The sequence below is a fragment of the Necator americanus genome, chromosome III (assembly GCF_031761385.1).
Source record: "Necator americanus strain Aroian chromosome III, whole genome shotgun sequence".
NCBI lineage: Eukaryota > Metazoa > Nematoda > Chromadorea > Rhabditida > Ancylostomatidae > Necator > Necator americanus.
Window position 1 is genome coordinate 7,303,821 of NC_087373.1, and position 16,291 is coordinate 7,320,111.

At 42.2% G+C, this 16,291-nt stretch overlaps 3 protein-coding genes across 8 annotated transcripts; 2 read left to right on the forward strand and 1 right to left on the reverse strand.

Annotated features, from left to right (window-relative positions):
- Positions 1 to 5,754, forward strand: RB195_008855 (uncharacterized protein; the record flags this gene model as incomplete). 3 transcript variants are annotated; one of them, XM_064195558.1, is made up of 9 exons in its annotated part: positions 1 to 75; positions 161 to 328; positions 1,876 to 1,992; positions 2,739 to 2,906; positions 3,537 to 3,664; positions 3,734 to 3,821; positions 5,306 to 5,389; positions 5,449 to 5,531; positions 5,706 to 5,754. In XM_064195558.1, the coding sequence occupies 9 exons, from the start codon at positions 1 to 3 to the stop codon at positions 5,752 to 5,754; spliced, it is 960 nt and encodes a 319-aa protein (XP_064046701.1). The 3 variants fall into 3 exon arrangements, with proteins under 3 accessions (XP_064046701.1, XP_064046702.1, XP_064046704.1); XM_064195557.1 differs by lacking the exons at positions 1 to 75; positions 161 to 328 and adding an exon at positions 1,447 to 1,488; XM_064195556.1 differs by lacking the exons at positions 1,876 to 1,992; positions 2,739 to 2,906; positions 3,537 to 3,664; ... (2 more) ...; positions 5,449 to 5,531; positions 5,706 to 5,754 and adding an exon at positions 468 to 506.
- RB195_008856 (uncharacterized protein) lies at positions 842 to 1,387 on the reverse strand (the record flags this gene model as incomplete). The annotated part of the gene is made up of 2 exons (XM_064195559.1): positions 842 to 942; positions 1,258 to 1,387. 2 exons carry the CDS (start codon positions 1,385 to 1,387, stop codon positions 842 to 844), a joined length of 231 nt encoding a protein of 76 aa, XP_064046703.1.
- A 1,621-nt stretch (positions 5,755 to 7,375) lies between the features above and the next one.
- Positions 7,376 to 16,240, forward strand: RB195_008857 (uncharacterized protein; the record flags this gene model as incomplete). 4 transcript variants are annotated; one of them, XM_064195563.1, is made up of 11 exons in its annotated part: positions 7,376 to 7,494; positions 7,546 to 7,668; positions 10,670 to 10,760; positions 10,847 to 10,942; positions 11,012 to 11,098; positions 11,153 to 11,266; positions 12,735 to 12,869; positions 14,252 to 14,344; positions 14,663 to 15,256; positions 15,310 to 15,944; positions 15,994 to 16,240. In XM_064195563.1, the coding sequence occupies 11 exons, from the start codon at positions 7,376 to 7,378 to the stop codon at positions 16,238 to 16,240; spliced, it is 2,334 nt and encodes a 777-aa protein (XP_064046705.1). The 4 variants fall into 4 exon arrangements, with proteins under 4 accessions (XP_064046705.1, XP_064046706.1, XP_064046707.1 ...); XM_064195562.1 differs by having other exon boundaries at positions 12,807 to 12,869; XM_064195560.1 differs by lacking the exon at positions 15,994 to 16,240 and having other exon boundaries at positions 14,663 to 15,358.
- Positions 16,241 to 16,291: the final 51 nt, after the last annotated feature.

Genomic DNA, 16,291 nt, shown 5'->3' on the forward strand with positions numbered 1-16,291 from the left:
ATGACTGTTGGAGGCCCAACGATCACTCTTTCAAATGGAGTGAAAATGCCTCAAGTTGGCTTGGGAACATGGCAAGTGAGTTAGCACCCCGTCTAGTAGTCTAGTCTGCAGTATGCGTCCAAAAAATATTGAACCATCACAACAAAACCCTGAATTTCAGTCCTCTCCCGCCGAAGTGAAGGGAGCGGTGAAAGCGGCTATTGAAGCTGGGTATCGTCTTATCGACACAGCTGCTCTCTATCAGAACGAAGGCGCTATCGGTGAGGTCATTCACGAACTGATCCAGGCCGGAAAGATTAAGCGGGAGGACCTCTTCATCACGACTAAGGTAAAATCCACTGGAGACACACTTCTCCTTTGTTGTTTATTTCAAAAAGTCCGAAAGTTCCCAAGAGTTTGAAGAAATCCATTAATTTTTTAGCTATTGTTGATATCAATTGTATTATATGTATTTGCACCAATTTTAGGTATTTTCGATAGGCCGAAATGATAGCCAACACATATGAAACCTAGTAATATGAAGAAGTAGTAGAGAACGAAAAATAAAAGATACAGCAGGGAACTAAAAAAAAACTCAAATCTATGATAAAAGTTGAACAGATCTAAATCTATGATAAAAGTCAGATGAATTCATAAAGAGCAAACCTATATCGATTCGACGAAGTGCACTTTTTTGGCATTATTCTCACGAAAACCCCGCCTAAAAAGGGAATACTTTGCTCGTCGTGAAGGGAATTTACAAAAACAAATACGTTTTTCTGGCAGAAATTTTTAAAAAATCATTGGATGAAGTATTCGTTCTGTCGAAGCGTTCAGGTGCTGATTTATTTCTGAATTTAAGCTACATATTATGCGTCAGACGAGGAAGAGTTTTTCTGATCACGGAACACTTCGGGAGCAGTTGCGGCGATGCTTGTACAGGAGCTCCTAACATGATGGGATCTGATAAGAAATTAAAAAGTTTAATCTCCGTATCAATCGAACTTTGATATGAGCGATGTTTTAACGCATGAGATTAATTGTACTCTATTACTGTCTTTCGTTTTATTCTCCCTAAAAAAAAGAGTATAGAATACAGGTTGATTGTTACGCTCAGAGTAGAGGAAAAAATGTACAGGAATGAAGAAAATCTTTCCTTTTTTCCCTCCTATTTTTTGCTATTGAAGCTGGGTTTTTTTCCTTTTTTCTTTCTATAGATTAAAAAAATTTAACTGTATATGTAACACCATGATATTTCTATCAGATGCTAGTAATTACCTGTATCACCTGTGCTCCCGTTCTTCGTCGATTTGCTCGAGCGGGCACCAGTAATACTTCCATTTGTCGCAATCGCTTTAAAGTGTTCCCTGGTGGCATCTCTTCTCGCGAGGAAGTCGAAGAGCATCATATTTTCCTTCGAAGAACTTCGTGAAGAGGTCTGACCATCGGGTCGGCGGCCTTCCTGCGATGCGCTTAATATCGCGTGGTACCCAGTCGCTCACGGCTCTGGTCCAACGATTGTCGTTGAAGCGCATCATGTGTCCGGCCCGCCTTATTTTACTTTCCTTGGCAAACGCGGCGGCGTCTCTAATCTTCAGAATTATATAAAATATAAAATATAGGAACAAATAAATGTAGAAATAAATAAATATAGAAATAATAAATATAGAAATATAGAAATATCAGAAATAAACTTCGAATACCTTCCTTCATTTGCGTAAAGCGGGTTACTCCTAGCATCACCCTTTCAATTACGCTTTCAATGACGCTGATAGTCTTACGCTTTTTCTCCTGCTTGCGAAACATCCATTTTTTTTTAAATTCAAAACACATTAATGCTAATAATATTAAACAATAATCCTATTTCTATCCTTTTAAATAACACATGTATTTCAGTTGTGGGTCACACATCTTCATCCGGATGATATTGAATCTGCAATACGGGAATCACTTCGTCTTCTTCAAGTCGACTACGTCGACCTTTATATTCCACATATGCCGGCTTGTTTTAATGTAAGTACAGTAACACAACGAGATATTAATTACTGATCCCTGTTATTTTTGTACTCTTTCTTTTTTTTCATCTTTTCAGTCTGCATTTACCGTACTTGAATTTGTCCTTGTCCCATCCTTTCTGGCACACCATAGAGCGTATTAAATACGTAAAAGAACAAATATCACTATTATCCTGCCACCAAAAGTAATCTACTTTACTAAGGAAATCAGCCTGAGTACTAAAAAGATATTCTTATCACAATCTAGTCGTTTGATATATACGTTGAAGAGCAAAACGAAGACTTTTCTTTAAAAAAAAAGTCCTTTTAACTAAGTGCTCAGTGTTAAAGTAGGATGAATGCTAAGACAGCAAACCTAAACTTCCTAAACTAAAAATAAAATGTTCTTCCATTCTTGGATATGTATTTCTCTGTGGCTTAGGCAGAATCCATATGAAAATATCTTTATGCTGAAAAAAGTATTTTACCACGCTGCCCTTCAATAGCTATGTGTTTGTAGGAGAATTATTCGACCATCACAAAATTAATTTACTAATCTATACTTTCTTTATTTTTCAGAATTAATTTCAACAAAGCTCCCTCTTTTCCATTTGTTATATGTTCTCCTTCTTTTTTTACAATCTCATCCCATGTTTCAAAACTTTTCCTTCAAAATTCGCTCCCCTCTCTCTCTTTCAGACCTTAATTTGCGCGATTGAAAAGCGCATTGTTTGTGGAATAACTCACTGTGTTTTTGTTTTTCAGCATGACATGACCGCACAGAACCATTCAGTGAAAGTGGAAGATGTCTGGAAAGGGTTGGAAGCTATTTACAAGAAAGGTTTGACGAAAGCTATTGGCCTCTCGAACTTCAGCGGTGAACAAGTCGAACGCATCATGAAAATCGCTGAGATTCCCATCCACAATTTGCAGGTATGGCTTTGAGCAGCACGTCTGAGTTCTCCACTTTACTTCTGAGATTTTTATTACGCTGTCAGAAAATAATCGAGGTTTTATTTCTTCTTAGTACAATCTGATCGGATATTCGCCTAATCACTGCAATTAGTGTAGCATTAGAAAAAGAACGTTCTCAAAAATTTGTTACTAAGTTAAAGGCAGCAATATCACGAAATTGAAGATGATGGGGTCTCTGTAAGACAATATAGCGTATGGATTGTAGATTACGAATATGGGCGTGGTTTCGCTTAATTTCCCCTAATCGTCCTTAACGATGGCGTGGATAACGACCTTAGTTCCTGCGAGGTACGTTAGAACGCGTCACCATTGTGCACGCGCCACATCCAAGTGCGAGCGGCCGGGAATCAATGAGGTATCTTCATCAACCTATTCTAGTGAAACCAATGAATGGGCCACTGAGGGTACCGGAGCGTGTACAGGGGTGGGGCGTTCTAACGTAGCTCGTAGGAACCAAGGCCGTTTTTCACGCCAATGTTAGGGATTTCGTGATAGCATGCCTTTAATTCCGTTGTGGTAACTGAACAATTGTTAAGTTTTTCAGGAATAACATAAATAACATAATGGTGATGATGACAAATGACTTAGGTTGAACTACATCTCTACTGGCCTCAACATGAATTGCATGAAATTTGCAAGAAACACAATATCTCCATCACTTCTTATGCTACCTTAGGATCGCCAGGACGTGTTAACTTCAAACTTCCTAGTGGAGCGTAGGGTTTTTTCTCTTTGCAATGTTCAGTTGCGTAAATCACAATCGAACGCCTTCTGTGTGTTTCCAGAAAAATGGAATGGGCTCCCGCTCCAGCCGATATGGATGACCCGAATGTCAAAAAGCTGGCCGAGAAGTACAAGAAAACTCCGGCTCAGGTTGGTGCTGCTAAGGAAACCGCGTAGAGCTGAACGTTTAGAAGTCTCTATTGAAATCATATAGAGCCATAAAGGATAGAAAATAAAGAACACAACGTTGAAACCGTTCTAGTCGCAACCAATCATCTCATCGGTCCGTGGTCGATAAATAGTTAGGCCAAAACGACATGAAACTCGAGGGAATTGTGTAAGGCTCTGCGCTCAAAAAGGTGAGAGTAGCAGTTACGATTGTGAGAGAACCATTGGTAGCATCGTTGCAGTTCACAATGATCCCCCCTCGGTCCCAACCGCTACCTCCATCACTCCGCTTCGAGCACACCCGCTTACGCAACTGCACCGATCTTCATGTCGTTTTGACCCAACTATATCAGACTTCCCTGGGAGACAAAACATTGAGTTGACGCTTCGGCTCGCAGCCCAGGTCATTGCATCAGTTAAATACCCCTTCTTAAATCCCTAATTAAAGCCTGAATAACTGAAATGGATCGCGTAGGGATATTTCCGTTATAACTGATCAATGCTGAGTAATTGACCATAGCTACCATACATCATACAATCTCCAACTTTTCTCTTCTTGAAATCCCGCATTTTGAACAGAATTCATTTCCAGTTATTTCCTATTCCTTTTGATGTGAATCCAGAATGCTTTTGAAGCCTCCCCAGCGGATATTTCTTTCTGGTGGGCTGATGTCGTACACTTTATTTTAGACTCATTTCCATCATGTTTTTCATTCTTGTGGCATTGGAATGGCATTGCACGGTAGGCATTCTATCTGTCAGATGACTCTGATTTCTTTGCGTATCGAAAACCATTTGGCTCATAGATGCGATAGTCGGAGCTGGTGCTCTCACCCCCTTCACTTTTGAACGGTTTGGAAAGGAACATCCTTCACTTTTAACAGGTTGTCGAAATTACCCCCTTCACTTGAGCTGCACCTCATGAGGTAAACCCCCTTCACCTGAAGAGGGACCGGCTTCTCTCTATCGCACCTATGATTTGGCTGGTGAAAGCCGTGGAAACACGATGACACCACTAGGACGGCACAAGAATGAGAAACACGACGGAAATGAGTTTGAAGTAAAAATGTACGGTATTAGTCCACGAGAAAGAAATTTCTGCTAGGAAGGCATTGGAAGTGCTCTGGAATTCCGTCAGGAATCCAGCCATGAATAAAATGAATGAGCGCTTATCAACTACTAATGACTTTATGCGGTTCGTAACATTCTGTGAGCTATAAGATTGTCCCACATGCAGTTCCTTAACACTATCCAGACACCGGTACTTAAGGATACTGCATAGTGCGTAGATCTTTTTTTTTAATTTTTCGGAAAATTTTTTTTGATAAATACGACGTTGTCGAAAAGTCAGGCCAATAACAAATCTTCACCAAAACCTCGTTGACATAACAAGAAAACATAAATGCCTACAATTTTATAGGAAATCTTTGTCATTTACGTAATTAACCATAACTTTTATTCTTAAGATCCTGTTGCGTTATGTTATGGACAGAAACATTGCTGTGATCCCTAAATCCGTAAATCCTTCAAGGATCGTGGAGAATTTCCAGGTTTGTCGTTTTTCAGATATATGGTGCAAATGTGTCAAACTCGTATAATTTATTTTCAGGTTTTTGACTTCAAATTGACCCCGGATGAAATCAAAGAGCTCGAGACGACACCTCATCGTCAAAGACTTTTCATGCAAAATTTGTGAGTTCTTATATTACGATCCATGAGAACAGTATTCTTAAATTTCCTGCTGTCAATCGTTTTGCTTAGAAATATTGAAATAGTTCGTTTTGAGAAACTTTTCCTGCCATCCCCGATAACAGCTAGCTTACAGGTTCTATCCATGTGGAGAGTGCATATATTTCATTCTTTCAGCATGGAAGGGCACCCAGAGGATCCATTCGCATCGGAGAGGAAACACTGATTAGTATTATCGTTTCCTATTATTTCCAAATAAATGAGCGTTGAGTATCGCATATCCGGTGTTTGTTTTTCCATAGAATATTTGACTGAAATCATATTCTTAGCATTATTTATTATTGTTTGGTATGGAAACTATGTGGTGTTTTAAATTATTATTCCTTTTACGGCTAACAAGCGGTAAGTTATTGATACTTTTCCAAACCATACTAGCAAATAACAAATATGTGAATCAAAAATATTGCAAATAAATCTCACTTACGTCTGCAGATTCCCGAACTACAATTCTAAACATTGGTCTGAAGTTTAAAGAAGAAGTAAGTGTTGATCCTAAGGTTTGCATAAAATCCTAATGGTAATTCACATTAGCCCCTTCACCCTTACTTTATCGGCTAGTCCCTACCTCTAAATCAGTAAGTAACATGTAGTGTTTTTGAGCTTGACTTCCATATCCGGACGACGACTAATTCCTCATTTTTATTCACCTTTTAGGACTAATACATGCATTGAGATGACAACAAAAAACAACAACAAAGTTCGGCTTCAGCTTGACGTTCAGACTGGTTCATAATAAATCTCCAAAATACTAATTTAGTTCAAAGGCATCACCCCACGAATCTGAGGTGATATGGATTTCAGGTGGAGTATTCGTATACGGGATCGTAGATTATGGAGAGAGGGTGATTCCGTCCATTTCTTCCTAATTGCCGTGAAAAACGGCCCGGAAGATACGGCTTCGAGCGTTTCGGTGCGCTGCTTTCTACGAGTTCGACCTGAAATCCGTACCACCTCAGATTCGTGGGGTGATGCCTTCAAACTAATACCCATGAATATCGAAATAAATCGAAGTCAAAGGCAGCGCATCACGAAACCGACGATGTCTGTTTGGATCTGTCATGGACAGTGTAGAATTCAGGGTGTAAATTATGAGCATGAGCGTGCTCGCTCTCTTTTCGCCCTAATCGTCCCAAAAAACGACGTGAGAAACTTCTGCGAAATCTTTCAACGCGTTTCACTAATGCATCAATACTAATATGCATCTGATCTCAACTAATAAATATTCCAAATCTTCCCGCATCCGATTTCTACATTTACTTGCTTTGAACCGATTATTGAATTGATTACTGATTTATTGATTGGAATAGTTCTACGCAGGAGTATTGTATTCAGTCTGAACTATTACGACGAGCTATAACACTCAAAGGGATTTTTCCAAGGATTATGTGCAACAATATTTTGATGAAATAATAGAGATAATGTGTGTAAGGTGTCCGCTTGGGACCCGCGCCACCACGTTCACTTCAAATCAGAACCATATGAGGTTTACGAACGTGTAAATGGCCTATACAATGACTTGCTGGGCCCATCCGATGATCAAGTCAATGTTTTTATCCTCCTAGACAAGTCTAGTACCAATTCATCGATTCCGGAAGGATAAGAGGCTTGGTTGGCCCTAGGTGGGTTTCGAATCAATGATCGATCGTACAGAACCTCTTACCGACTGCACTACACTCGTCTCTGGTATGATATTTATTTTCATTTTATTTATTGACCATAAATGATGAATTTGTTTTGGTATTCCTAAATATTTTGCGAATACCAACTAGTACGATTCATTTTTATCTATGGCAACTACTGTTGTTGGTCGACCAGTACACCATCCACCATTAGAGACTAATACTTCGTCGAAAAATCTTGAAGAACAACCATGGTATCATGGATTGCGACCACGAAATGATATAATGTGAGTGAGAGTGTTGACGTTTCGAACTCCAAATGAAGAATTCTTCCTCAGATGTCTCCTTAAAACACCAGGTGATTGGCTAGTTCGATCGACGGATTCAAGGGATATTCCAGAAATTATTATTTCTGTTCGTGTTAAAGGAAAGAAGAAAGATCACTCACATTTAACTTTGAAGTAGGTTTACTTATTCACATTGACGGAAATCGTTCTTCTTTTGGACTTCATGTGTATCCACAAGAAAAGCAGCTATAGCGTTTTAGGAGAATTTCTTTGAACTATCAGGGAAAAGTGTTTTGCTTTTCTTCAATGATTGTGCTTTTCCCACAAGACGGAACTCTGGAAGAGTTTTTGACGCGCCGCCATGTTGTAGTATAGTAGACTGAAAACGACGTAAGGCACGGTGCAGTTACATATGAGGCTGCGCTGGAAGCGGATCGGTGGAGAAAATGGATGGAATCAGAATGGGACCACGTAAACTGCAACGAAGAATGATGCCAGCAAGAGTCCTTCCTCGATCCTAACCGCTACGCTCCATCACATCTCTTAGAATGCAACCGCTCATGCAAGAGCACCATGTCTTCATGTCGTTTTGACCCGACTATATCTGTACATGCTATGCAAAACGGCAATGCAGTCATGATCTCTCTAGGGCGAAGAGCGGGAAGAAAGCGCTACCCAGCTTTTTCACAAAAGTTCGCACGGTAAACTGAGTATAGGCTGATCAAAACGACATAAAGATCGGTGCAGATGTGTAACCGGCTGCGCTCGAGGTGGGGCGATGAGATTTAATGGATTGGACCTCGCTAGCGCCACTCATCGTTGCAGTCTAAGTGGAGCTAGCGATAGTCTCACCTCGACGCCTACCGCTATCCGCCCCGCTTCGAGTTCAACTTCCTACGCACCTGCTGCGAACTTCAGGTCTCTTTGACTAGAGCCTCTAATTGTTGTCGTGCTCCAAATCAAACGCGTCAACCGACCTTCTGCATTTGACTGCCTGCACAGCACCGCCTCCTGAAAAAACAAACTATGGAAGTTTTGAAGGCAGCAACGTGTCACGGAATTTTCAATGTTAGAACCTCTACGCCCACTTATCTTACTCTTACTCATCAGAAGAATCACAGACGGTTATTCGCGAGGCTACTCGGTGCATCTCTAAGTAATGGATAAGGTGATAATCTAGAAGCAAAAATGACTTTATGCCTGCTCTGAAACGCAGAGTGAAGTCTTAGAACCGTCGTCGACTAGTACCTCCTCGCTTCGCTCTTCGGAATTTGGAAAGATATTGCAAGAGGCAATACTGACGATGAATATAATTTGCTTCTAAAACATGTTCACGACTGTACGCAGGAAGAAAAAGTTTTAAAACCACAAGCAGACACCAGTCACCCAAATACTAGTCTCCGGACTCTCTAAAGCTAATACGTCGGCACGCGAAGCGTTACAGAGAACGAATGAAAAAAGACTTCAAAGGTAGACGGCCAGCAGTATAGGCTGAAGCAAGTAAGGTGGGCAAGAACATTCGCTACACCCATCGAAACCTCGCCAATGTGAAGCAAACATGACTCTTTTTGGAACCCAGATGGAACAACTGCAGCATTGAGAAAGAGAACAGAGGTCATTTACGACTTCCACTCATGTTTCACCTACGGCCACGTCCGCTTGCCTTCTCACCATCTGAGGGAAGATCGACATGCCGTCTCAATTGTTCTCCCTCTCAAAGTCCGACATGCCATCACGACGGTGAGGAATCGTACTTCACCCAGTCCCGACGGAATCGACCCTAAACATCTGAGCAAGCTACCACGGATCCCTATTAACACATTGGGGAAACTCTTTACTCGTTATCTGTCGGAATGCATGGCTCCCAAGCAATGGTGCTGTTACATAAGAAGAGACACCCACATGACATCGGAGAGTATCGCCCAATCTACTTCTACTGTCTGTCATCTACGAGCTCTTCACAATAATAATCCTAAACATAGTTGAAAGAACATTAGAATAACGACAACCATAAGGGCAAGCACCGTTTCGAAAAGGGTCCAATCGATTACTGGTCGAATTTGATGAATGGTTTTAAAAGACTGGTTTTTAGCTAAAGCTGGGCAAGATCAACTAAAAACGGATGGGTTTCTGATGTCCCATTCACGCTCAATGGAACGAAGATATCGAAATGCACCACTATGTATATCTAGGTCGGGAAATTAACACGATGAAAAGACCTCACTTCCGAGCTTGCGAGAAGGAAACGAGCAGCACGGGGAGCATATAAGAGCATCGATTCAGTACCACCATTCTTCCTGATTTGACCTACGCTTCAGAAACTTGTGCGTCTCACAAGCAGAAGGAAAATGCGATTATCGTAATAGAATGCGCAATTGAAAGGGTGATGCTAGAAACAACCCGCTTTACACAGGTCAAGGAAGGGATTTGAAGTTCAGTCCTACCTACCCTCAGTGATCGAAGATTAGAGACGAGGCCGCGTTTGCCAAGGAAGTGAAAATAAAGTGGGCCGGACACTTGATGCGCTTCGTCGTCTCACCGCGGGAAAACTGGCGGCCTGATGGTCAGATCTCTTCAAAAAGCTCTTCAAAGAAAGATATGATGCTTTTCGAAAGCTCGCCCGAGAAGAAAAGGCAGCCTTGCAAATGGAAGTATTACTGGTGCCGCTCGAGACTGACCCCGTTATTATGTAACGGGGTCAGTCTCGAGAGGTACCAGTAATACTTCAAAATATTTCACACGTTGAGGCGAATGCAGCACTGGTCCGTGCATTTGTCCACAGATATGATCAATAAAGTGCGTTGGTGCCAGAGAACAGCGAGATGAGGTGAGACAGGTTCCATGACATGGCGCGGAAACGCTGCGCCGTTGTCAGGAAAAGTGAAATTCATGGAAATGGTGGTGCATCGTAAGAATTTGGGATCAGCTGGATTATTGCTACACCACTACCGTGCGGGAGTTCAATAATTACTTTTACACATGTCAGTAATGATGATAAATAGGACATCGTCACTACAACACCAAGACATTAAAGTGGAGATCCGCTGCAAAAGTTTACCATTACCAATCCAACAGTACATCCATATCGGGGACATGGTTCAAGCTTATCCAAGCAATGATCATAATGCAGTAAAGAATTGCTGCTAACTAGAAAGAAGAAAATATTTTGTTTTAGATTTGAAAATAATAAATGGTCCCTTAGCGCTACCAGGAAGAAAGGAGGGCCTCGTTTTGATACTGTTGTGGATTTAGTTGAATATTATAAGGTAAGAATGGATCTATTTGCAGAATATCTTCTTATTGTTTCATATCAGCAAGTACAGGAACCAAAGAACTGCCTTTTTTTTTTAAGAAGCATGAACTTCCTGGACATATTGTTATGAAGACCCCTATACCACGACCAAAATGGTTGATAAAGCACGATATGTGCAAATTTGACATGCTTAAGGTATTACAAATATGTAAAAAAAAAAGCTACATGGTGGTTGTGTCCTACTCATGAGCTATATGCATTCAGGATCTGATCGGAACGGGGAATTTTTGCAAAGTTTTTCGTGGAACATACGAACGCGAAAAGAACGACATTGTTCCTGTAGCTATAAAAGTGAGAATGACGATAATGAGAACATTTTATAGGATTCCTTAAAGAGTTTTAAAGATCTGTCATGGTGCTTCGGTACAACAAGTAACAGAAGAGGCAAAGCAAGCGAGAGAATCAATGATTCACGAGGCTCAGCTGATGAGTTACTACGTTCATAAACATGTTATTCAGGTAACATATGCTATCAGAACTATGACAGCAAATTCTTTTTTATATTTTAACCAGTCTGTGCCTCCGGTTAAAGCCGGAATTCAGACTTTCTGTGGTGTTTGCTTCGCTTGCCTTCACTGATCAGCGAAAATTAATATTAGTGTTATTAGTTCTATGAAATTGGATTTCTTTATCTCCAACAATCTTTCTTCATTTTTATATTATAACTAAAAGCGAAAGATTTCATAGTCTTCTATCTAAACGCGTCAGTTCTACGTTTAGAGAACATTCGAACTTGCGCTTCAAACACTCCTTATCAATATATTATAGACAAAATTTAAAGTATCATGTATGGGTTTTCCTCCTGTTTTCTACAAACTGTTATCAGAGAATGATGTTTTGGCATGAAATGATGTGAAAGACAGCATCCTATTGATAAAGATAACGTTCCACGTCAGATCACATAAACATCTTGCTACTATTTAAGCAGCCGTTTGTATGCGTGTTTCCACTTTCTGAGAACGGTATGCTACAGACTTGGAACGAACGAAGAAGGGAATAGGCACGCGGAGGAGTCATGAAGAAAAGCAAAGCGCGCAGTGGCCATGCCTATGAAACGGCTGCAACCATTTACCTTTTGCGACATGCACACGAAGTTATTGTGCAGCAATCCGACGCCGTATTACCATATTATAGCTATAATATGGGGTGCGACAATATGGGTAATACGGACCCGTATTACCCATATTGCCGCACCCTATTTTATAGCTATCTGGTGCCGGCGCGCCAACCTGATGCCGGTGAACCCGTCGCACCCACTTCTGTAGGTATCTAGCGCCGGCGCACCAATCCGACACCTGTGGACCCGTCGCACCCCCTTTTTCGAATTTTGTGACACACAGACAAACACACACACACACACACACACACACACACACACACACACACACACACACACACACACACACACACACACACACACACACACACACACACACACACACACACACACACACACACACACACACACACACACACACACACACACACACACACACACACACACACACACACACACACACACACACACACACACACACACACACACACACACACACACACACACACACACACACACACACACACACACACACACACACACACACACACACACACACACACACACACACACACACACACACACACACACACACACACACACACACACACACACACACACACACACACACACACACACACACACACACACACACACACACACACACACACACACACACACACACACACACACACACACACACACACACACACACACACACACACACACACACACACACACACACACACACACACACACACACACACACACACACACACACACACACACACACACACACACACACACACACACACACACACGGACTAAGCTCGTTATTATACACCATGATATCATGATTTCGTATTTCAGCTTTATGGGGTTGCATGCGACCATTATCCAGTAATGATTGTAATGGAATATTGTCCGGGTGGAAATTTACAGGTGCACATGCAAAAGCAGAAAGAAAAAGTTTCAGTGCCGGAAAGAATATCACTGTGCTATGAGGTATGTCTATAGGTTGTCAGAAAAGCACTTGTTCTACGTCTACGTTTAGTTGGAGCGGCGTCCGCTAAGACGCGTAACGCATTTTAACCAGATTGTTTCGAAAGTGTTCTAGTGAGCTACAGTTAGCTATGAGTAGCGTTAACATAATCCTTGAGCTGTTTCCAGCTGAGGCGGTGAGCAGCTTCTTGGAGGGGGCGGTATCTGCTCACGTCTCCGCTGCGTAACACATCGCTGGAGATTCTGTTGCTCAGGCTCGTTATTGTCTGAGGCGCAGCTCAGGCTCATTATTCTCTGAGGAGCAGATCGTAGTACACGTATAATTTCCTGCCCATATGCCAACTGCATTTAGAGAAGGAGTTCTCAGGCATGCAATTTCTTTTCCTATGACTCCTTTTCTTGCCGATAACAGATGTTCTTCTCGGTTTTGTGGCTGAGACTTGCTCAAAGGAGACTGTGATCAGGATCACCACAGAAAGAATGAACTACCTAGCTACAGTTATACTATTGAAAACTGATTTTTTTTATGGATACTGAATGCAGACGAGTCAAGTTCTGTCATTTTCACGGCCACAATCAATATCATCTTTACGAAGCGACGAGAAACTTGCGTCAATGGCTAAACAATCCCACCAATGGAGTGGCACCGTATCAGGCTATCCCATCTCTTCCTCTGGATTATACGTTGCCTCAACCAACTTCTTAAATGTTATATGTACTCATAATGAGTCATATCAAGTAGTCTTATGACTGCATGTAGGAATTGAGAAGTTACGTTTATGTAGTACAGTAATATACAGTGTGATCAAAGTCCTCGCACGGTTATGTTCATGTCTGGTGTACAGTGGACTAGTTGATTTTCTACCAACATATGAGCATATTAGAAGTTATTTCAATATGAAAAAAGTGGAATTCACAAAAAATGCGCCTTCTATTTACAAAAAAAAACAGCCACAGTCACGAATAGTTTCTCCACTTCTTAGGTTTTCATGGAATTAGATGCATTTTGTACCTTCACCACTTGGGAAGCGCCAACGCGTTTTACTGGAATTCGTAATCGATGAGGTTTTTGGAACGCGTGTTGGCCTACACAACGACTTGCGGGGGCCAGCCGATGGTCAAGTCAGTGTTTAATCCTCCCAGACAAGCCTGGTACCAATTTATCGACCCCGGAGGGATGAAAGGCTTGGTTTGCACTAGGGCGGTTTCGAAGCCTCGACCGTGTGGCTACAACGAACCTCTAATCGACTGCGCCACACCCGCCCTTCAATAAGATAACTTCACAGAAGTACAACGAGCCATCAAAATTTCTCATTTTTGAGTACTTCAACTGACATCCTACTTCTGTTTTTGTGAAGAAAAAAAAATCATTTATTACTTTTAAGGCTTCGGCTGGAATGAGATATCTGCACACGAAAGGTTGCGTGCACCGTGATCTAGCTGCAAGGAACTGCTTGTTATCAGATGTTGGATTGAAGGTACAAAAAAAAACTTCCACAAAATTTATATTCAGCCATAAATTATGAAATAAAATTTAAATTTTAAATTTTAAATTTTATTATTATCATTACTATTATTATCACTATTGTTGTTATTATTATTTTATAATTTTTATACTTTATCGGAATGAAGGGACCGCGTATACGAGTCTGATTGCTACCTGCACGTGGTGGCCCTGCTTTAACTAAACGCAATCAGGCGTTCGAGTGTACGCATTGGGAACGTACGAGCTATATAACCCGCACTGTTATATGGCGAAAGCTTCCCATACATTGCAAAAAGGTGCTGTCGTCCAGCACACCGCCAAAGCCCATAACCTGAAAGGTCAACTGCCTGAAGGGAGCACGGAATCTTTGGCAACAACCATTCGTTTCGTCACGCTGAACTGCCGAACACTATCGAGTGAACTCCAACAAGCCGCTCTATCCAGACTTCTGCGATATCTCAGTGCGCCTTTTGCTGCACTGCAGGAAACACGCATGAGGGGTCGGCCCGTCATCAGCATCGAAAATTACACCATATACTGCGGCGATGCTGTTGAGAACAAAGTAGGTGGCTGCGCGATAGCTGTGAGGAACGATTACAAGAACCTGGTGGAGGAATTTGGCTCAACGTCGTCTAGATGCGCCTTTCTACGACTGCAGGATCGCAGAGGACGTAAACTCTGGGTCGTAAGTGCTCACGCATCTACGGAAACCGCTGAGGACAACAGTAAGGACGCCTTCTACGATGAACTCAATGCGTTGATGTCTAAAATACCAAGCCAGCAGGTGGTCATTGTCGGAGTCGACGCAAATGCGAAGATGGGACTCGAACAGCAATCCGATGTGCTAGGAAAATGGTATTATCCAGCGGAGTGTACGTCGGACAACGGTGACAACGGTGACAACGTTTGGTCGACCTATGCGAACAGACGGGCCTCATCATCGCTTCCACGTTTAAGAGGAATCATCGACGCCATCAGCTCACGTGGCAGGGGTCAACCCTTTTAACGCCTGAAGAGCAGATCAAGCGGAAGATGAGGACTCTTAAACTTCAGCTCGACTACGTTCTGGCGAGGAACATTCCTCAGTCAGATATCCGAAAATCTAGAGCTGTTTGGGACGTCGCGTTCGACTCTGACCAACGTCCAGTTCTTCTCAGCTTCAAGATACGGTTCCACAAGAGAAACCGAGGAGTTCCTCCTCAACCGAAAATCGACATGGCAGGTCCGAAAGACGATGAATGCAGAAGAAAATTCCGCAAACGTGTGTCTATTCATGTTGGAGTACGGACCAGGAAGAAGCTTAGCGATGCGAATTCCTTCACAAAGTGCATCCAAGACGCTGCAAGGGAAACGCTCCCGGTTCTACTGCCGCGGAAGAAGTTTGCTTTTGCATCTGCGGAAACAAAATCCACATACAATTCTGTATTTGACGCGCGCAGCGCTGGTGACTTCAACCAGGAAAAGCGTCTTAGAAAGAAGCTGCGTCGTCAACTGCAACAAGACCGCGATAACGAGTGGGCGTCAAGAGCGATGGAGTTTGAGAAGGCGTGGGAGGACAGGAACCCGCGGAAAGCCTATGCTCTACTAAAACAGTATAGCGACAAAATGAAAAGATGTTCCCCCTGTCCTCAACACTGCCAGTGGGGTAGCTGTCGGTGAAGCAACCCTTCCAATTTGGAAGGAACACTTCAAGACCTTGCTGAACCGGCTAGCATCGTCAGCTCCTGAACTCGAACACGTTCATAGACCGACATATGCGGTTAACGAGGAACCACCGACCGAGTCCGAGGTCCTGGTCTGTATTCAAAAAATGGAAATTGGAAAATCTGGTGGAGACGACGGGATCAAAGACCATCCGTTCAATATGGATAGACGAAAGGATACATGATTTGTGGAGACACGCTATCATAATTCCCCTCCACAAGAAGTTATCCGTTAC